Below are 23,626 nucleotides of genomic sequence, written 5' to 3'. Positions count from 1 at the left end.
CATTCAGTGAAATTTTCATGTATCTACAGTTATTCGTTTTTGAATTACAAGAAAATAAGGAAATCGGTACATGAGAAATCGAGTGAATATCTAATGTTGTAAAAATATGAATTTAAAACGCTCATAAAAATTTAATTTGACTTTCTTGTAGAAATTTTTTTTTTGATAAAGTTAGACAAACTTATGAGGAGTCTTGTATTAGATTTTAAAATCTTAGATTTAAAAAGAAAATTTTTTATGAATTTCTAACTCAAAATAATTTGCAAATTTTCGTGATTTTTCCGTATTTTTTCAAGATTTGAACTTTAAACGTGTATAAAAAAAAACTGTGACTAAGGATTTTTAATTTTTTTCATCTGCCTTTGAAACAATAACCTAGGAGCCTTCTATTAAATTTTCAAGCTTTTTTACCCAACAAATAAAATTTTATTGATATTTATAGAAAAAAAATTTAAAAAAACTGAAAACTGACAATGTCCGTAAACAGTTCAAAAAAAGTCAAATTATTTTCAAAATTGTATTGTGTATAGAAAATGCAAATATAAACAACCAGTGAAAATTTCATGCATCTACGGTCATTTGTTTTAGAGTTACACCAATAACCAAAATCGATTTTGTTAAAAATCGATTTTGCGTAAAAATTCCCGTTTTTCCTTAATTTTTCTTTTGTTTTTCACATCGCTTTTGAAAACTATACTGGGAAATTAAAATTTTGACCTCCCCAATGCACCAACGATATTCACTTTCCCATCGAACAAGATACTGAAGTCGAAAATCGAAGCATTATTTCGACTACTTATCGTGTACACAGACACAAAAATAAAAAAATAAAAAAAAAAACACACATCATTGTAAAATCAATACATTCATCGTTTCACTCAGAATCTAAAAATTATTTAAATTATTAAAAAACTAATCTACAATCCTAATATTAATATTTAAGTATATTACAAAACGTTGCTCACCTTGGCGTATATGTGTAGACGCACGGTTAGCAAAATTGTACTCACGCGGCACAAACGTTGTCTTGTCGGTAAGACAAAAATCGAACGCGTATTTGTTAGTTAATCGGTATACACGCACGCAATTGCGTTCTGGGTTTCTACTGTACCCAAAACTCTTATAACTGTTATTTTAACTTGTAAAGCACTAAAAATTTGCTCCCGGTTACACTACCAGAAATGTACAATTAGTCGCACTTCACTTGTACAAAAAAAAAACAAAAATTATATATTGGTGTACTCACGAAGTACAAGCGTTACTTTTTCCGTAAGAAAAATTTATCGAACGCGTATGTGTTACTCACTCGGTATACAGTATACACACGCACAAAATTGCGTTCTGGGTTACTACTGCACCCTAAAACACACACAAAAAGTATATTTTACTTTAACAGGTAAAAACACTAAACTTGCTCCGGGTTTTACTACCCAAAACGTACACAATTGTCGTACTTCACTTGTACAAAAAAATTGGTGTGCCAAGGGAATTTTTCCCAGACCACACGTAAAAACTGTTGTACTTCTCGTACATAAACACTTCGAAAAATTAAACGTGCCAAGGTTGAGGTACCAGGGCACACGCACAAAAAAAAAAATTGTCTCCGCCCGTGAATAAGAAGCCCGTTGGGCGCCACTCTGTGGTATCACCCGTATTAGACAATACGCGGTAAACCAACTATCGCCTTACCCTCGTATTCTCTAGTTAATGACACTCTCTAAAGTTAATTAGAATGGCACTGTTAACTCGTTGAGGTACGATGGTAGGCGCTTGTCAATTCTTAGTTCGTTCCTATCTAGTTGAAATGACTCAAAGATTACATATACCTTGGCACTATTCAGTTTAATAAAACTTCATTGACACATAGTACGTATATCCCGGCGCTGTTCCTATAAAAGGTAAGAACGTAAGAATGACTAAAATAATGTTTAACTCGGGTTTTCAGGTCGGAAACACTTTTATTGTATTTAAAACAAACATAAATAAAACACTTAGCAAATTCAGATCGCCTAGCCCGTACTACGATCGGCGTTTCACACGCACGTCGTAGCTACGTCCTCGCCGAATCACTCAGCGACAACGGGGAGCCGTGCCTGCGCGTACGGCGGTGTTATATAGAAAATATTATTGTCGCCTCAGCACATATTGCTTCGCTGGCCTGACCTATGTCAATAATTTACAATTTGAAATATTCCCACCTATATTACATATATATTAAATAATATTATTTTGACGACTGTCTGCAATATACGACAGTTCCTAAAAGTTTTATCATAGGTCAATTCACTCTGGTATCAAAACTAACAGCACACTATTGAAACTAGTGAACGAAAATTTGCTATGTCGTGCGTGTGTAAGACGGAGAAAACAAACAAATGTATGGGTAGCGTCCTTTTAATATAAATTATAAATCATAAATTTCTATAAGTTATACGCCCCTCCACAACATCCAATATACTTTTTGTTATTTACCTACATAATATTAATGCAGTATTGTAGTATGAAACTATGCAGATGTTAAGTATCATGAATAATATATCGTTAAAATAATCATATCAATTTATTCGGTTTTATTACCTACCTTTTATAATATTATACATTTATAATGGAATATTGGAATAGTATGAATACATTGATATAATACAGAAAACAATATTATTGTAGAAATAAAACTTTCACCGAATATTTTTATTTGCATTTTCTAGTCATGAAAATATAATTTTCAAATAATTAAGGTTTTTTTGAGGTTTTTATAGACATTTTAATATTTTGATTTTTTTGTTAAATTTGTTTATTGATGTTAGTTTCTAGATCAAAACGTATGAACATTGAATATAATGTTTTTCATAAGATTTTTTTACAATAATATAATAATATGGACAATACGCACCAACTGTGAAAAATTCTGAATTTTTCGTATAAGCGTTTGAATTTCATATTTAATTAAATTCTTCAAAAGAAGGGAGGGGTGTGTACACACATCTGATATTTACTAAACGGTGATATGTAATCTGCATCAGTTCACAGTTGTTATTATGTTATACACGCATTTGGATATTATAATGGATCATTAATTGTTCATAATAAATAATAATATAATAATATTGTATTCTATATTGTATGGAGGAACCAGGTGCTAGATAGGCAACTAAATCAACATTTATTACAGGTACATTATACGGATAATATCATATTATAATTAGTTTTCCAGTTTCTTCACATTTAATGTCGATTTATTTTAACCAAGCAATTAAATTCAGCAACGTCGTTTCAGTATAACTGAACCAAAGAAAAAATGTCTACTTACATTTTACAATTCGCATCTTACATAATACTTGTACTGAGGCAAAAATAGTCTCATTTTAAAGCAAAAAAGACATGGAGGATCTAAATAATTATGGTACCTAACTCAGAGGGGTCAAACAAATTAAATTACAAGGCACGATTGCTAAAACGTAATTGAAAAATCTGAAAATGTTAAATAGGTACCTTCTATCGTAGAGGTTTTTACGAAAGCATGGATAAGGGTGATTGTTTTGTTTTTAGAATTTCTGTAGTATCATTGTCTATATTATATTAGTTTTAAATGTTGGCATAATATGTTTTCCAGGGTATCTTTTACATTTGTTTTATAAATCAGTTTGAAAGCATTTTATCATTGTGCGAATGGTTAATATATATTAAATCGTGGTCATAACCTATAACCAGGGTTGGTACTTAAGGAAAAGTATCATGATACAGAATACATGATACATGCATACAGTGTATCTATAGACAATGTTGGGGAGTAACTTAACTTAAGTTACAATTTACTGTAACGAAATTACTTTTTAACTACATATAGTACATTTTATTGGAAGTAATTTATATGTAATTTAAGTCACTTGGTTGTAGTAATTATTACTAAATTACTCGTTACTTTTTTTTTGTATTAATAAATTCTTTAGAACGTATTGATGATATTGTGTGTAGGTAAATATTAAAATATATCATAATATAACTTATAAGTATTTTAATTTATAGGTAATAATAATAAAAGTGTGGGGGATGGAGTAGCCAAGCGAAATTGGTTGCAACGCTTACCGTCACCGGTTCGAATCTCGGTCACGGGCGGAACTTTTCCGCGGGCAGACATCTGTCTAGAGAGAGAGGCTGCCATCCCCCGACCGGGCATAGCAGAAAACTACGGGTGCCCAATTTGAAATTCTGCCAAACTATAAAACACACGTGTTTACAAAAACCTACAGTACTCTCCCCCACAGTTAAAAACCACCCAATTGCCACAGTTTCCGGGCTAAAGTTCAATAAAATAAATAATAATTATAGTGTAGCAAAATGAGTATCTGTTAATAATTTTATATTGTTGATTGTCAGTACCTATTTAGTTTATGTATTATTATATTGACAACATGAGTATTAAGCTCCAGTGATATTTTTGAAAAAAAAGTAACTTCTATTGTAATTCAGTTACTTTTTAAACTCAAAAGTAACGTAACTTACCCAAATTAAAAAGAAGTGCCTTAAAAATAATTTAGTTACAATTTTGATAAGGAATTAGTAATGTAATTTAATTACCAAAAATAAGTAACTTCCCCAACACTGCAGGTAATATCATAGGCTGACTGACCGTTTTCGCTCATAATCGTTTTTCTTATACAATGATATTATATCATTGAATTCAAATTTAACACCGTCCATTACATTGACCCACTTGTAACCTACTGAACAGCAGAGCGACATCTACTTACCTACCCACTTTTTTATAAGTGATACTTTAAACATAGTCAAATGATAATAAAAAGACGCTGAATTATAATTTTTAAATAGTACCTACCCCGCTTAATTGAGCTCCAACTATGCTACTGGCCATAGTCGTATAAAAGATAATAAAAACCTAATGCGCCTATTGATATTGCGTGCGTATGTATTATATATTATGTAGAATGCTGAATGACCTTGGTATTGTAGTTAAAAACATTATTTTTAACTTAACACAAATAATATTCGTCACGTAACCCTGCTACACTAGTAGGTACCTTTTAATAACCATAAATTAATTTGATAATATATTAAAAAATACAATGATTGTTTTAAATACCTTTCTTTCAATACTTATACTTTATAAGGAGATAATTCATGCAGCAGGTTACAAATATTATATTTGGAAGTCTAAATTTCTTTATTAACTGTCGATCATTCAAGTCTAATTAAAAGAATATTAGTTGACAAATAGTATACAACTTTAGACTTCAGTAAAAAATAATTACTGTTATAAGTGTTTTCAGCAGAATAACAACGACGAACTTCATATCCATTTACTTCTACCTCCTCGAGGTTCCTAATAGCTTGAATATTATTTAAATGTAGCAAAAACTCCATAGTTTAAACCAGCGTTTCTTAAACTGTGTTCCGCGGAACCCCTCGGTTCCACAGAGATTACTTCAGGATTCCGCGAAACTTAAGTGCTTTTTTTCAAAATCGATCTCTATCTTAAATGTTGGTTGCATTTCAAAAGATTAATATCCTCCATTGTCACAAAAGGCCGTGTTGGCACTTTTACCATTGTCAAAATGACAAATTAAAACTATTGAAACAAAGTAGAACCCATAATTGTCGAGCTATAATAACTTACAGTTGAAAGCTAAAAAAAAAGTAGGGGTTCCACGACAAAAGTGGACATAAAAAAGGTATCCACGGATAAAAAAAGTTTATGAAACACTGGTTAAACAAATGAACTTACTATTTACAATTAATTAAAACAATAAACCAATGATACTCGTAATTAGGAATATAATATTTTTATTCCAATAAATACTAGATAAGATAAAAAAAAATTAATATTCGTGAACTAATATGCTATTAGATTGGTAAATATGTAACCTAATACAATGATCGAATAACTCGATTGAAAATTAGACTACTAATCGTTAGATTAAGTTCAAAAATACCATTTTTGCTAGTTGATCTAATAGATGTCCGAAAACGTGTACCATTAGATCAAGTTCAAAAATAGATGCCCTGAATCTAAAGTAGGTAGGTACTTTCCCACTACCTATCTATTTAGTCCAGTGGCGGATCCAGGGCTAAATTTTTGGTGGGCATGGGAGGGAAAAAGTACAAAAATTGGCTAAACAAAGTGTAAAAGAAAGGAAAACTACGGTGATTGGGAGGGGGGTAATTTTGCCCCCCCCCCAAAAAAAAAAAAAATTTAGCCCTGAATCCCCGCTACTGCTGTTCGCAGTCGGCATTGGAGCAGTACCGTACAATATGTTTTTGCTGTGGAATGTGAATTTAATTATTTTCATGAAATAGTTTACCACGGCTGACGGCGGTCGTCCCCGCGTCGCCTGTCGTAGTGTCGTTAGTCGTTACTACAACGGCCGTGACTCGGCTTGACTCATGTCTCGTGGTAATAACCAGTAATCACCGATTAAAAAAATTCTTTACTGTAATCAGAATAATTGGATTTGGATAACTCCATTGTTCGTGTTCTTTTTTTTTTTTTTTATCGACGTTTTTAGCATGCAGAGTTCAGTGGCAATTGAGTGGCAACAAACATATTACTACGTTATGTCGACAGATAACGGAAGAATTTCTGCGATAGCGAACGCTGAATAGCGATTCATGTCGCGGCGACCTGGTGCGTATTTTTCTTGTTATCAGTTAAGTTTGTTCGTTATCTAAAGTACCCGAGTACCGGCTGTGCCGAACAAAATCATTTTCATTTTTATGAAACAACCGAAATATTGTTGTCCAACAACCAAACCACCGACTTTATTCCTATACCATATTCTAGTATTCCGTACAAAACGGTAGATCAAGTTTAACGGTTGAAGGTAACTATTGTCTAATGTCTATCTTATTGCTACCCAGTTTTTTTTTCCAACTACTTTTTTGAGAAGTGCATTGAACCTCAATGAACCGATTGTTTGTGAACACAATATATTGTCAGAAACCGGAGAGAAACTCACTGGTAACACTTTGTACCTATCTACCTACATACCTACCTATTTATTATAATTCAAAGTAAATATTCAACTACTAACCTAGTTTTTTGTTTGATCATGTCTTAATCAAACTGTTAAGTTCACTCGTCGTCCATAATTTTTTACTATACAGATAATGTTAAATTAAAACATGATTTAACAAACCAATTAGTTATAATAAATTCATACTTCATAGATATACCTATTGTATACAAGTAGTTCATACTATAACCAAAAAATTACTGATAGCTTTAGGAAAATTGGTTGTAATTAGGCACAATGTTTTTCCAAAAATGAATTCAACCTAGGTACCTATATTATTACTAATAAAAGCAATGTTATTATCATAGCTTAAATATACTAGATTATTGCAAAAGTAATCCCTCTATATAATTGTATCACATCAAGGAATTAAAACGGCAGCGCAAGCGGACAACCAAGCCATGTACTGTACCCTTTCGCTGCCATTTTATATTGTTTGATAACAATATGGGCCTATGTGCAATAACCTTATATATTTAAACCATGGTTAATATAATATAAAGTATCCTAGGCTGACACACTGTCTCCAATCAGAATCAATTTTCATAAACAATATGATATTATGACGTTGAATTCAAATTTAACGCAGAACTGTAATCTACTCAACACCTACTGTACAGCATAACAGTACCCACTGTCTCATTTTTATTTATGTTGGCTATAGCTAATCTAGTTAGATGTACCTATACTAATTTATGTCCTTGTTGAAGACAGTTGAAAATTTATAAAAAAGTATTTATAGTGAAGATAATGGCAGGTTGAGGTTGGTAAGGAGGATTCAGCTCGTTAGCCTGGGCCCCCTGACCTCTATGCCAATGTTAATAGGCCTAATAATTTTTTTATCAAAACTAACTAGGTATAATTTTTTTCTTTAGATAAATTAAAGCAATAAATACATTTACTAATTAATGTTTATTTTTACAAAGTACCAATATAATACCAAGTGTCAATCATAGGCGGGAATCTATTGAACATTTGGGGGGGGCTAACATTATTAACATTGAATGAGGGGTGGGGCTTCAATCCCATACAACTAAATCAGGAGGGGGGACTGACTTTTTTGGGGAAGGGCTAAGCCCCGGTAAGCCCCCCTCAGAATCTCCGCCTATGGACTGTCATTAGTTTATAAGTAGTTATACTTAAATTGGTTTTTTTTTACTCAAGAATTAAGTAATTAACAGGTTTTAAACATTGTATATTATGCTTGTATAGCTGTAGCAAAAATACCTGACATGTAAATAATTTTTGTTCTAATCAATATTTAAAATTTTTTTTTATATCTTTAATTTATTGACACTTGCAAAACAAGTACAAAATAACAATTTTATATTTTATTTTTAATACTGAAAATTAATAATTAAAAATATTATTACACTTTTTTTCTGGAAAAATTCACAATAGCCAATTTGTAAATCTAATTTTTGGACAAATGTTGATGGTAAAAATATTTATTCAAGTCAAGTTGTTTATTTGTTAAAATATCAATATTTTTATGGATTACATTTATTTGAAACGTAATAACTTTTTTCAAAATTGCTTTTAGGAATTTCCTGACATCCTGTTGATACCTCAAACTTTCTCCTGGTCCCTTCAGATTCACTTGTCAAACCGAGTCTAATTGTAATTTATTTGTACCTATGCAGTAATTAGATTTCATAAAATAACTCAATATATAATTTTATAGTCATTTTTGACTGAACATAAAATACAATTCTTAAAGTATTCATTTTAATTTTTGAACAAGTTTTGAGCATTTTAAATTTTAATATTTTATATACTCATACTGCCTAACATCAAAATTACAAAACTACTTTGGCATAACAAATTAATATTTTTCTAATTTTCCTTATTTTAATATATTTAATTTGAAATAAGTTAAATAATTTTGATTTAAATTTATAGGTCTATTATGAAAATTGATAGTGTGAAAATCAATTTTCCTATTACTCGAGGTAGAATTATAAAAATATTACAAAAGGTTTCTTATTTAATTTTTTGTGTAGTTAAGAGGACGTCGCATCTGCATGTGTTGTCTCCGTCTTACACACCTTCGACATGGCAAATTTTCGTTTGCTAGTTTCAACAGTGTGATGTCATATTTGATTTTAGAGTAAATTGACCTATTATCAAATTTTTAGGTAACAACATTATCTGTGTTCTCTTATTGGGTTTTTTTACGATATTTTAATTTTTAAGTGAGTTATCTGTATATAAATTATTAATGCTTGAAAATGCTCATAATTCACATAAAAATTTAAATATCGTAATAAACCGACAAGAGAATACAGATAATGTTGTTACCTAAAAGTTGATAAGAGATCAATTCACTCTAATATCAAAACTGGATTCACCTTATGGAAACTAGCGAACGAAAATGTCCCACGTCGTACATGTGGAAGACGGAGACAACACATGCGAGTGCGACGCCCTCTTAATAGTAAAGTTGTTCTTTGTTTATAATTTTATATTTTATTCAACATGCAAAATGTTAATTTGTTTTTGTTAAGCTATTATTTATTTGTATTATCCATGAGCTAATTTTAAACTAATTATATGATTTATTATTTAAAATTTATAAGTAAATGTTTTATTTTTGTTTTAGGTTTAGGCAGTGGTTATTGTAGAAGAAAAAGATTTTGATCATTATTTTTGTGTAATGGAAAAGAGGGAGTGGCCACTATTTGTGTATGGTGGTCTATCATCCTGTATTGCCGAATTTAGTAAGCTATTATATATATATATATCAAGATATAATAATATATGTTAATATATTATATTTGTTTTATTGAAATAATTTAATATGTTAATGCACATAACTGCTTATAACTGTTTATATGAATTATTTTGTAAGGTACTTTTCCTATTGATACAACTAAAACTAGACTGCAAGTTCAGGGGCAATTGGATGGACAGTTTAATAAAATTAAATACCGTGGAATGGTAGATGCTTTTTGTCAGATTTATAAACAAGAAGGTTTTTTGTCACTTTATTCTGGGTATTTATTAATTTTTATTATTGTATTGTTATAAATCCAAAATAAAAACTTATTATGTTACAGAATTAGCCCTGCATTAATACGTCAGTGTACATATGGTTCACTTAAGTTTGGAACGTATTATACATTAAAACAAGCAACTAATGAATATCTAAATGTGACCGAAGATGTAGCTGTAAATTTTGGATGTGCTATATGTGCTGGAATAATATCTGCATCTATTGCTAATCCTACAGATGTGCTTAAAGTCAGGCTTCAGGCTTTGGGTCGAGATAAAACTGGAATTTTTTTAGATAATAACGTTTTTAAATGTTTTCGTTACATTTATGTACACGAAGGACTCAGAGGTTTGTGGAAGGTTTGTATTTAATTTTTTATGTATGTAAGTAGGTGCCGAATATTTTGCACACTTATTGTACTCTAGAGCTGCTCACTCTAATTTATTTTATGAATCAACTGAGCATTTACTGCTAATATGATTATATAAATAGTTAACTATTCTTTTCATATTTATTTATTTTATTTATTTCAAACATTACGAGCAGAGCCATTACATATTATTATTGCATTATTGCATTATCTAACGTTAAATACAATATTATAATGATTTTAAAATGTTCATCTGCTAAATCTTAGAGGATTTCGTCATAAAATTGTTTTACTCTTCAGTTTCTATTTTCTTACAATTTTCTAGGTACACAGCATTTTGTTACAATTTTTACTGCTATTTAAAAAAAAAAAATCATTGTATTTTGACTTTTGTATTCTTGAACACAGAATTAAGCAAAGAAACTACTGTGCTCAGTTCTTATTTAGAAGACTAAAGAACTTTTGATGCAATATTTACAGTTTCTAGAATTTTACCAATGAAAATTACACTAAACATAATTGAAAGTTTTCCATATGAATTTTTAAATAATTTGCTTCAATTATATAATTTTTATTTTTGTTTCTAAGAATTATTTACGATGAACATTTTAATATATCAATATAATGTGTCGAACAGCTAATAAAATCTTATACCTTGATGACCAATGACTTGTACATAATTCTTTTTAATGTTATCTGACAAATCTGAGGATAAAATGTATTGTTGACGCTTAATACTCAAAATAACAGAATTTAGTTAGGTCAAAAAGGTTAACATTTTGGAAATTGACCCTAGTAGCATTTTTTATACCAGAAAAAAAAATTCAGAAAATATTCTATTTTGAGCACTGCCTATAGTACAATTTGGTTTAATCCTAATGTAATTAAATATATACTTATACTTAATAATTATTCAAAAATTAAAAATCATAAAAGTGTACACTCTGATTTTATTTTTTTTATTTTAGTTTTATTTATAACAAATTGTATGCCTTATTTAATTGTAAAATTTACATTTTAATTACACATGTCTATAAAATATATTGCCCTATTTAAGGCATTTTTTTAAGGATTTTATTCATATTTTGAAAATAGAAGAACAAAATACAAATATTCAATCTCAAAATTGTAATTTATTGTTGATTATAGATTAGCCTCCGTGACAAAATAAAAACCTGGTGCCTATTTAGTTTATTTTAAAGTATTTAAAAATAAAGTATTAATAATCAATGGAAAACCATTTATTTTCTCAGGGAGTTGGACCAACATCGCAACGAGCTGCAGTTATTGCAGCTGTTGAGTTGCCAGTTTATGATTATTGTAAACACAAGTTGATGGACATTTTTGGAAATAATATTTTCAATCACTTAATGTAAGTTTATTTTATAAATAACAGTTTTTAATGTCCACTAAAAATTAATAAATATAAAAAATATTTTTATATTATTTATTAGTCTAATATTTTATTTATGTTTTAACTTTTTTCAGCTCAAGTCTAATAGCTAGTTTCGGAAGTGCTGTTGCGTCTAATCCTATTGATGTAATCAGGGTAATTATTTATTTATTTTGTTGTTGGGAATAGATGAATTAAGTTATCCAGAAACGTTTAAATTCAATTAGTAAACACATTTTAATACTGTGAATAATAGTAAATAATTATACATATAATTATACAATGCACTAACGTACAGTAAGGTCCATTACCATAACAATACTATAGCTATAATATTAATAAATAATATGAACTGCCACATCCAAGATTATTATGTGTCATCTCAGCATTTTTGCTTCTCTTATAAATGTATTACTATATAGATAATCTACAGTATGCTACTACTACTTATTCACTACAATCTTCAAAATGATAACTAAATTATAATTTAATATTTTAACAAATTTTATTTTATTATATTGTATGGTTGGTTATAATATATTGCAGCATATAAATGTTAATATCAAAGCCCTAATAACTATTTATAGTTTACTAATTTAGTTCTCATTATTTTTTTTGTTTATTTAACTATAAAAATATATTCAAATTGTGATTTGTGTTGAATATCTTAAAATCTACTTTGTTATAATATTGGTTTATAATCATTGTACATACAATACAATTCAAAATTAAAATTTTGTTGGTAAATTTGTATTTTTAAATTTGATTCAATAAAAGAAAATACATTTTCAGACTAGACTGATGAACCAGAAGCACAATAGAAATACTGAGCTTGTTCAACAACATATCTATAGAGGAAGTATTGATTGTCTAATAAAAGTATGTTCTCTGTATTTAGAATATATAAATATAGAAACAACATTTGATAGTTCAGTTCTAATTTTACTATTTATTTAATGTTTCAGACTGTTAAGTATGAAGGAGTTGTGGCACTGTACAAAGGTTTCGTTCCCACTTTCGTTCGAATGGGACCCTGGAACATAATATTTTTTGTGATTTATGAAAGACTGAAAACAATCTAAGTTTTAAGCCTGTATAATTTGAATAAAATAGAGTATCCAGAAAGTTAAATTTAATATTGTTATCATCTTTTTTACACATAAGTATTATGTTATTATTAATGGAAATATAAAAATTTAAGACATTATTGTAAGAAGTTTACACAACATTTTAATGTATTATGATATTTTATTGAATATATTTTTACAATAATTTAATCATACTTATCATAAAATTGTGAATATTTATAAAAACCACTTATAATGAAAATATGAACATAATCTTTTTACTTATTTTAATTGAAATTATTAATTATATTTTAAGTATCAGATTAAACTATATCTTAATTATTCACAATCTAATTTAGGTATGTTATAATTGAATCAAGCAGCAGTAAATACATTTAAAATAAGTGAATATAATATTGTTGAATTAAATTCTGAACACAACATAATAAATAAATACCAAAATAAAAAAGAAACCATTCCAGGTTCTGAAAATATGACATTTCCAGCTTCTTGGATTCCATTAATTAATTAAAACGTATTAGAGAACAGAGTTTTACCTCTGTGATTAAATATATAAAATGCAGGTGTGTTGTGTAATGTCTCCCATGTCTTACATTCCAATTCTTCAATGGCTCTCACTTCTTTAAAATCTCCTGCCAAGTACAATATTCCATACATTGACAGAAAAAGACTAACTACACCTTGCACAAATATCTAAAACAAAATAATTATGATATGATAAAATTGAAAAAATTATAAATATTATAAAATAAATATATAATATAATAAATAAATAATTATAAAATATTTAATGGATTCCCAAGGCTTACATCAAATGGTAATCCATCAAATTCCTGTTCCGTTATTCGTAAATAAGATCGATCTGTAAAATAAAATAAAATTAGTTATCTGATATGCAAAAGCAAATTTTCTAGTTTTAAAACTAAAAAAATGGATTATCATGATTCATGACCATGTGAGACTTTATGATCATATGGATTTTGTTGTTACATTGTACTCTTAATTGTAAACTACAATATTAAAATTATTTTATGAAGCCCTAAATCAGGGATAGGAATTTTTTCTAACGCTAAGTGCCAAAAATTATGTGATTTTTCCTTGAGCTATGTCGTATATCAGGAATGGGAAATGGGATTTGTGACACAATTTATGACACAAAAAATAAAATTCAGTTGTGCCACTAATTATAATTGAAAATTTCTCCCGTGCCACTTAATAATCCCTGTTATATATAATATATAAATTTTTTTTAAATAAAATGTAATTATTGAGATAAAATAATAAAAATAACGTTACTAATTGTTATACCCGTGTTATGGATTGGCCAACCCTATCCTAAATAATACCTAGTTCTTACCTTTGATTTGATATAGATCAATTCGCTCTAATATTAAAAACAACAGAGAAAAATATAATGAACATAAAATTTGGCACAGGGCTGAGATGTTGTTGTATTTGCAAAATTTTTTCTACTATTTTGATTTGTTGCAAAGTAGGTTAAATTTGTTTCATGTAAGTATGAGTTAAAATTTAAAAAATCTTAGTGCAACTTTTTCATATGATATAATTTTTTCTGAGATATCTAAGAATAAAGGGAACTTGCGTCATATATTATTTACATGAACAATTTAAGATACCTAGGACGGAATTGTCAAAACAGTGATAATATTATTATTTTAAGGGTAGCAAAATCAAATTTTGGCTAGTGCACTATTCTTGCTTGAGACGGTCCTGATGTTAATTAACACTTTAGTTAACCCCTGCAATGATGTTTATAAACATTTTTAAAAGTTTCATTATGAGAAGCATTGCTCAGCATATATTTTTATGTTGTACCACCAATGTTTTTTCTTTAGTTATAGGGTATTGTATTAAAAATTGGGGGACGGAGTGACTGAGAGGAATACGGCGTCAGTTGTAACATGTACAGTCACCGGTTCAAATCCCGGCCACGGGCGGCATCGCTCTCTGGGCAGGCAACTGTCTAGATGGCGAGACCGCCATCCCCTAACCGGGAATGGCAGAAACCTATGGGGGCACAAATAGAAATTCTGCCAAATAGGCATCTGAACTAGGACTTCGGACCAACTCCCGGGCATAGTGCCTTATGAAAAAAAATATTATAAATCGATATATTTATTATATAATATAATTAGCCCCCTAGTTAAAATTACACCTGGGGCAAGATCAAAATTGAAAGGATTAATCAGTTTATTTGGTTTAGTTATTCTGGTATACCTTGTTATCATACAATTAAAATTGTAGCAATACATTTGAACTAGTGTTGTATTTATAAACAACCATTTCATTTTAACTGACTGTCTAGATTAATTAAATCACTCTACTCTATTTGTACTACACCAAAGAGTGATAAAATACAAAAAAAAAACATGATGTAAAATCAATACATTCTTTTGCTTTGCCTAGAATTTAATACAACTCGATATCTGGATCACTGTCAGAGCAGCATGCAACAACCTTAAGAGGACGTTACATCCACACAGTATATCATATACCTTAAGTAGGCATCTTCATTCTAATATAGAGCATAAATCACAATGAAACATTTTTTATTCCAGAAATATTTCTTAAGCTAAATGATAGGTATGCCCATATTATGTATAATATTAAATAAAATAATATAGCTAAACAAATTTTGGGCAATATGGGCATTTATTTGGTATTTCTACAGTATGTATAGCTTTTTATTTCTATTTTTTATTCCTAATTTGCTAAGCTGTTAAAGGGTTGATATTAATATAGCTAAATCCAACTTAAATACTTTTGTAAGCTTTAACAACAAACATACGCCAAATATTGCAATCAAAAAACATTATAATTGATAAGCATTATGGAAATAAAAAAATATGCTTTTTAATTTGAAAAAAATGGGAACATATTCTTAAATTAATAGGAAGTGATTTTAATTGGCCATCTTAAATAAATTACTACCCAAAAGAAATTTACATAATATAGGTATTACATACTTTTGAATTCTTTAGAATGAGAGACACTATAACAAAAGTAAAACTCTTTAACACGGCAATATAAAAAAAAACAATTTGTAATTAGCAATTTTGATTAAAGAGATAGATTACAGATGGACAATCGTAGTTGCATTGCTTTGAAATGTACATGTTACTCACTGGATTGAATTATTTATGTACACATAATTATACTAAAATAAAATATTTTGAAATTATGTACTTACGCTGAGCCGCTGAATACGCTGCATGTAGTAACGACAGTATACCTAGAGCGAATATTTGTCGGTACAAGTTAAACATGTCAGTGACGTTGGAGTGCTGGTAATGTTAAAATGTCGGTTTGAAATAAGTCCAAACCCTGATGCAAGTAAAGCCGACTGTAAACTATAAAAGTTCACAAAGTTGCCTACATTGAAGCCGTCGAAGGAATCAATATCTTGATAAACATTAAATGCTCTTATCTGTTATCTGTTAGTGGACTACCAGATTCGGGCGGAACCACGATTGGTTTCCAAAATGCCAACTACAACCATCTTATACAATGATAATACGTAATCTATATTCTAAGGCCGTGATACGTAATATTATTATTTAATATTTTTCAATTTTTGTTAGTATCGTGAAAATATTTTTAAAATTTCGTGGTTACTTATTACTCATTATAATTTATACTAATTTCTAGTTTTTCCCAAGTAGGTATTTAAATCGTTTATAAACGTCGTCTAACGTGAAACAGTTAATCGATGTACTACTGCTACTATTATAACCAGTGTTCGGAACGTTCACAAAACTTTTTCACTTTTGGAATAACTTTTGTTCTAATCAATATTAAACATTTTTTTTTCATTTATAATTTATAGTCACTTACACTACATTAATATTTTACAAAAAATTATTTTTAAATTGATTTTAATTATTTTGGATATTTTCAAAATAGCCAAATTGTGAATTTGATTATAAGAACAATTTTGATAGTAATTTATCTAAGTCGAGTAGTTTATTTTTTAGAATTTTTTAAAATATCAATATTTTTTTGATTCATCGAATTTGGAACGTAATAACTTTTTTTAAAATATTTTTTTTTGGGAATTTGCTTACATGAGACTGAAGATTTTCAATAAGAAAAATTTGATACGTATCGATATGGAATAGTTACGTACCGGTTCGTATTGAAGTCTGAGTCCGATACGTATCGCTTGTATATTGCACATGTAACTTCTTGAACTCAAATTTCCTCCTTGAAAATCTTGTATATTTCTTCAATTATTTACTAATCATACAATTTTAACAATTTATTGTTGTCATACGTTTAAGAAAATACTATAGATTACAAATAGATATTAATATATTTATATCATATAATTAATTTATATATTTAATCAAAATCATGGTTATAGAATTTTAAATGTTGAGCAATATAGAAATTTAAAAAGTATGATGTAGGTAATTATTATTTATGCCCATTGCTAAATATATATTACTTGAAATATTGTGTATTGTTACTCTGTTCCATCTAAGAGTGAACCACTCGGCTGACCAAAACACGTTTTTTCCGCGTATCCCCACCAAAATCAGGACATCAATGAGAGCGTTAGCATAGGCACCAGATGATCAGTGATGACTGTCTGCCACTCATAGAACGCATAGCCTTCGCATGGGGGGGATCAGACACTCTTCGGCATCTCAGTCTGCGTGCGCGAAAGCAGTTCACTCTGAGATAGAATAGTATATTTATGTTTCTTTAGAAACTATAAGGATTTTTTTTTGGGAAACACTTCAAAATTTGTTTCATTTGTTACCTAGTTCAGTATTGTAACATTATACCAATGTATTCTAAATGAATTGTAATAAATCATAATAATCATACTATAAAGATATTTGTCATAAGACAGATGCTTAGCTACCTAATTGGATAAATATTTTATAGTTTTAAATATTGTTCTACTATTTATAAATATTTAATCTTTATGATGTAATTTTTTTTTTAAATTGCGTTAATAACTTTAAAGACAGTACTTATGAAAAAGTCTGAAAAGAAATTTAAAGACATTTTAATAAAAACAACTTATATTTTAGAAAAATTATCAATTATTATCTAATTTACTTCTATTAGGTACTTGCCTTACCATTATAATATGTCTAAATAATTTGAAACAAATTTTGTATTTTTTAATATCCTAAAAAATTTTATTTCATTATTACTACAGTCTACTTGTGTTGGTAAAACAATTAAACGATATATATAGTCTTTAGAACATAAAAATATTATTTTACTTTTAAAAATAAGAAGCTTAGCAATAACAATTTATTTATGATTGTTATTGTTGTTAAACATCAGGGTTATTTAAGTAAAACATTGGTCACATTTTTTTTAGAAAATTTGGCTTTTTAGTCATTTTTGTTTTAAATGTTAGTATGTTTTCAGTTAAGAATGCTAAATCATGATTATTTTATTATTGTAATATCATAGATTATATCTTAGATTTTAGGAAGTAAAATTGTATGACATTTTTCAAAGTTAATGACATTATATCTTGAATACATATTCATGTAAGAATAAACAGTCAATCAATGATGACATTTTCAATTTCGTGTCGTATCTTACTTGATTACATAGTTATATTATCGCTCATATTAACATGTATATTGAACTATCTGAAATCCAAATCCATAAATCACATTAATTATTATTTAGTATCTCATATCACGATTTTCTAATTTTGTTATAATTCAAAAACTAATAACCATAGGACGGCATAAGTACTCGAAATTTTTACAAAATGTTTATTTTATCATAAAAATAAAATGTTCAAAATATTTAGACTTGTTTTGAGCTATTTTGCTGTAATTAAAAAATATTTGTGAGTACTTGAAACTTTTAAGTTATACTATTATATTTTAGAAACATAATGACGTTATCAAATGCAATTTATTCGGCAAAAATTAATTTAACCTACTGTAGCCTAATGCCTCTAATATTAAAATATATTACTCTAATAATAATTCATAATATCATAAAATATACTTAATAATATTATATCTTTGTTCGGAAACGTTTTTCGTATACAATGATTTTCATATATTTGAATTCAAGTTAACACATCCATTACTGCTACTCATCTAGTCATCTGATGTACAGCAGAGTGTTAATCACTTGCCCACGCTTTTAGTAATGATATCAAGTGTTATTGTCTCAAAGTAAAAAAAAACCTTATATAAATGTGCTTTTTATTAAAAGTTGAACATTTCCGTATAAAATATAGGACATCTGGCACACCTAACTTAAAAATATATTTATAAGTCTTCTAATAACATGTGAAAATAATAGTATGTAAGATGCATCTATACTGATCTGTTGGACTTCAAACTATTGAACGCAGAAAAATTCAAAGTAAAATATTTCAATCTTTTTATACAATAATATTATTCACACACATAGGTAAATCATTGATTATAACATATTCTGTTGTCTCTATGAACAAAAAAAAACAATCGATTAATAATTACAAAAATATTGATTATAAATACAAATTATAATAGTCTGCCCTTGCAATTTTTTGACCCACAGTGGCACATAAGTCTTTTGTTTTTCACGCTGCCTATCATATAATTATAATCCCATGCTAGTTCGGTTCCTGCTGGAATATTTGATAGTGCAAAGTATGACACCCATGGAAATCTAAGGTCATGTGTATCGATAAAAACATTTTGAACAAATATGTTTGGGTCACAAGAATGGTTAAAATAGCGACCTATGTTCCCATCGACCTTAGCATCCAGCGTGTAGATACCACAGTTTTTATCTAGGTATCTTAGCAAAGATGTGTTTTTATTTTCAATTTTTTGTTGAGTATTTAACTTAGACAGTTCATGTTTTCCATCAGTTTTTGTATTTGTCTTTTGTAAATTTTTCCTTAACGACATTCTAGATTCAAACAGACTACTCACGTTACTCTTGATTGCCCAACTAGGATTAAACTCTTCATCATCAGATGAACTAGTATAATCTTCACTTTCATCTTCAGACTGGGCCACATAACTTTCATATCCATCTTTGATCTCTTCAACTGTCTCGAGAAAATCCAAATCTGCCAGATATTCGCCCCAGTTTAACGAAAAATCATTATCAACATCTTTCTCTGTGCGAAGCACCCCAAGATATGTACAAACAAAACTGCCTTTGGGAATATCAGCGAGCGTTCTCACCCCCCAGCCTTTTTTTTTAGTGAAAAACAGTTGCAGTGACGTCTTTAGTGGTTCCTGAACAACACGATTTAAACAAGTTTTCATACATTTACAATTGACATTACATTCAAAAATACCCGTGATTACTTGTTTGTGTAGCCGTTTGAAACTGTAGCCAATGTTGTCATGGTCTTTGAAAATAGCAGGGTAATTTTTTGGACCCTCGTTAGTAAGTTGCCAACAGGAACATTTACTTTTGTCTTCGCAATCATCAATACAATCGCATCCACATAAAAATTTTGGGTCTATATTCAAATGAACGTTACGGCCAGATATGCTTTTTGTTATATACCTTATGTGGGCTGGTACTGAGTCATTCAAACTGTTGAAAACGCTAATTGCTTTAAACTCCATCTCATAAGATACGTCTTTTATACGAATAAACACTTCTGGTACGCTGAACGAAGATAGCGGATTAATCAAACAATCAAAATTAAATAAGTCCATTGTCATTTGGCTATTACCATAACTTGTCAGTTTCAAGTAACTGTACATTTTGTTTTCATTATCTATATCACGACCGCAAGGAGTGGTATATATTACTTTTTTTAATTTTAACTTTTTGTCTGTTAATACAGACCTCATAAATCCATAATGTAATGGAATGCTTAAAACATTCATATATTTTGTTTGACTGTAGTCATAGTGAACCCATAACATACAAAAATGAGAACACTCATGGTGCTTGTAAGGAAGCGGTTTTGGACAGTTCGCTGGTATTTCAATTGATTTAACTACACCATTATTTTCTTGAGGTTTTTGAGTATTGTCACTGTTATTAATGTTATCACTTTTTACATTTTCAGTCAGATTTTCTATTTCAATATAAGGTCGATTTAATAACTTATTAACATCAGTCAACACCGTACCACGTACACGCTTATCTTGATTGTTACTATTTAATTGATTATATATTGGGCCTAACCTGTTTGAGCCCCGATACATCCATTCTGTGTGTTCGACCTTGATATCAAGAAATTTTAACTGTACTAACGATGCATCTACGTTTTTCACTTTGGCTGAACACCATAAATTGTTTAGCTCTGTGCGTACTATTTGTTTTTTATTAAACTTCACCATAGGCCGTTCTGGATATTTGTGTAAATACATCTTCACAAATTCTCGAATATTTTCATGTACATCGTCGCTTACATTTAATGACATACCACACACGAGACGAATATTCTTATGGTATACATACTGTGTGTATCCATCATCAAAGAATATCATGTACCTAAGGCAGATCAAAAAAGTGTTTTAGTATAAGCTGTGATAAATATATAGGTTAGTTATTTGCAAAAATTGTTAAGCTGCTCTTTGTCTGCTGTTTAACAGTATGACATTTTTAAAAAATGTGAGCAGTACAATTTTTTTCTTTAAATTGACACTTATATTTTTCAAAATATCTTTCACTGTCTAGGTAGGATAAATTATTGTTATTTGATATTAAATAAGATTGTTGTTACTATATTATTTTATTTAAATAACGAGATTACGTAGGTATCTCCTAATAATAATAATAATAATAATAATAATAAAAAAAATTGGTTGGGCAATATGATAAATTAAATAAAAATTAATTACCTAATATTAAAAGTTTCTTTTAAAACCATTGGTGATTTGTTTAATGTTTTTAAAACATTTTTAACATTTTTCAGTAAATTGTTGAGTTTTTCATTAAAGTGGATATACCTCTATTTTATTCAATTTAAATTTTAGGTTCATGACATGACATGACAGACATTATTATGGATAGATATTTACCATTGAACAGTAGTATAAACCTATTTTTTATATTAAAAACCTGGCAACAGAGACTAACATTTTATGACTTCCTTATAAATACATGGACAGATATTTTATTTAAAATTTTTTAGTGATATAATTCTTGTATGTACCTATATAATTTAATATTCAAAATATATAATGGTGTACATAACTTGCATAACAGATGGATAAATTAACTTAGTTATTAAAACATTTGGAAAGAGATAAGTTCTAATCTAGGTAGGTACAGAGTATAGCTATCAGAATTATTTATTAAAATGTATTAAACGTACCTGAAATTGTTGAGATATTTTGGTGGTTCTGCAACTACTCCTACATAGAATTTATCCGTCATTTCAATATTCGTATCTTGGAATTTGGCAATCACTCTACTGCCTACTGGATACTGTGTGTGGCTTGAAGAATCTATGTATGCTAAATTTTTATTATTCAAAACTTTTTCTTCTGTATCGCCAAATATAATATTAAAATATGTGTCACTAACTGCTGATTTAATAGTCCCCTCAATCCATGGCTGCATTTGTGAATGTTTCATCCCATACACTCTGTCACCCACTTTTAACAAGTGTCTTATTAGTGTGCCTTCTTCGGGTAAATCATCCGGCAATCCAGGTAATTTTTTAGATGATACAATGGATACATCATGATCCATGTCATCAATAATACTTATCTCTTCGTCAAACTTAAACTTCCTTTGACCATCAAACTTGTATATGTTGTTGTATAGTTTTGTGATTGCCAGATCTACCTCATCCACTACTTTGTTCAATTGTTCATTTCCAGCAACTAGTTTGGCTTTTTTAGAAATCAAATAGCTTTCACATAATTCTTCTTGTTTTTTGAATAATGGCTTAACAGTATCCTTCAAGATAGTTTTCAATGATGTACTCAATTTAGCTATTTGCGGGTCGAGGTCTCTTGTTGATGGCTTGATATCATCGTCGTCAGAGTCTGATAACTCAATTATACCGATTTGTTTTTTTGGATATTTATCGTCGAGTATACATTCTCCGTTTTTAAACCGTCTACCGATCCTATCCAAATAAATGATACATTTCTGCATACAGGCCCCACACACTTGGCGATCTGGCCTGTAGTGGACACTATAATAATTGCACACAGATTTTTGAGCGGCGAACAGCCTAATTTTAGGTTTTGATTGGCAATTATCATTGATGCACCGATGGCCGGACATGTTGATATTACAACACTAACTAGGTACCTAAATTTGCAAACGACTTTTGTCAAAAAAACTTAAAAAAAAAAAAAAACTCAAAATAATACGTTGGAGAGCACTCGGCACATAGTTATAATGGTGATCGTTGACCATTGAAAAATAACGAAAATAATTTAATGTTTAAACGGCGTTTGTCCAGCAAACAATCGAAAAAAAAAACTCAAAATAATATTTCGGCACGCCGTAACGTCGTGGTTAACCGTTGTCAAATATCATGAACAGGTTATGTAACATAACCCGTAACATAACATAACCCCAAATACTATGGTATTCGGTTTAAGTAATACTCTACCAGGGTAAATCCACCTTGGGCTCTACCATGGTTCAATATGGCTTAACCCATGGGCTCTACACATTATAATGGGTATGGTTACAGATATTTAAACATACATGGTGGACATGTTATGCCACCATTTTGCGACAAAAAAAATAAAGTGGGGAAAATTCATATTCACATAACCACGGTTTAAGGTAATTTTAAACCGGTGTATATAT

The 23,626-nt window shown here is 29.1% G+C and overlaps 3 protein-coding genes across 5 annotated transcripts; 1 reads left to right on the top strand and 2 right to left on the bottom strand.

Annotated features, from left to right (window-relative positions):
* Positions 1-6,385: 6,385 nt before the first annotated feature.
* Positions 6,386-13,024, top strand: LOC132936073 (mitochondrial uncoupling protein Bmcp). Of its 3 annotated transcripts, none has more exons than XM_061002750.1 (8): positions 6,386-6,640; positions 9,631-9,748; positions 9,880-10,024; positions 10,088-10,382; positions 11,647-11,765; positions 11,882-11,942; positions 12,579-12,665; positions 12,752-13,024. In XM_061002750.1, the coding sequence occupies exons 2-8, from the start codon at positions 9,685-9,687 to the stop codon at positions 12,866-12,868; spliced, it is 888 nt and encodes a 295-aa protein (XP_060858733.1). In that variant the 5' UTR covers positions 6,386-6,640; positions 9,631-9,684; the 3' UTR covers positions 12,869-13,024. The 3 variants fall into 3 exon arrangements, with proteins under 3 accessions (XP_060858733.1, XP_060858732.1, XP_060858731.1); XM_061002749.1 differs by lacking the exon at positions 6,386-6,640 and adding an exon at positions 6,671-6,973; XM_061002748.1 differs by lacking the exon at positions 6,386-6,640 and adding an exon at positions 6,676-6,836.
* Positions 13,025-13,202: 178 nt separating this feature from the next.
* LOC132936075 (ER membrane protein complex subunit 5) lies at positions 13,203-16,315 on the bottom strand. Its single transcript, XM_061002751.1, has 3 exons — positions 16,086-16,315; positions 13,684-13,736; positions 13,203-13,567 (listed from the first exon to the last, which is right to left on the bottom strand). The coding sequence occupies exons 1-3, from the start codon at positions 16,159-16,161 to the stop codon at positions 13,382-13,384; spliced, it is 315 nt and encodes a 104-aa protein (XP_060858734.1). The 5' UTR covers positions 16,162-16,315; the 3' UTR covers positions 13,203-13,381.
* A 2,777-nt stretch (positions 16,316-19,092) lies between these two features.
* LOC132935205 (histone-lysine N-methyltransferase eggless-like) lies at positions 19,093-23,537 on the bottom strand. The gene is made up of 2 exons (XM_061001681.1): positions 22,167-23,537; positions 19,093-21,340 (listed from the first exon to the last, which is right to left on the bottom strand). The coding sequence occupies exons 1-2, from the start codon at positions 23,087-23,089 to the stop codon at positions 19,393-19,395; spliced, it is 2,871 nt and encodes a 956-aa protein (XP_060857664.1). The 5' UTR covers positions 23,090-23,537; the 3' UTR covers positions 19,093-19,392.
* Positions 23,538-23,626: the final 89 nt, after the last annotated feature.

Source organism: Metopolophium dirhodum, chromosome 1 (assembly GCF_019925205.1).
Source record: "Metopolophium dirhodum isolate CAU chromosome 1, ASM1992520v1, whole genome shotgun sequence".
Classification (NCBI taxonomy): Eukaryota; Metazoa; Arthropoda; class Insecta; order Hemiptera; family Aphididae; genus Metopolophium; species Metopolophium dirhodum.
Note: the sequence above shows the minus strand (reverse complement) of the source record. Positions and strands in the feature narration are given on the sequence as shown.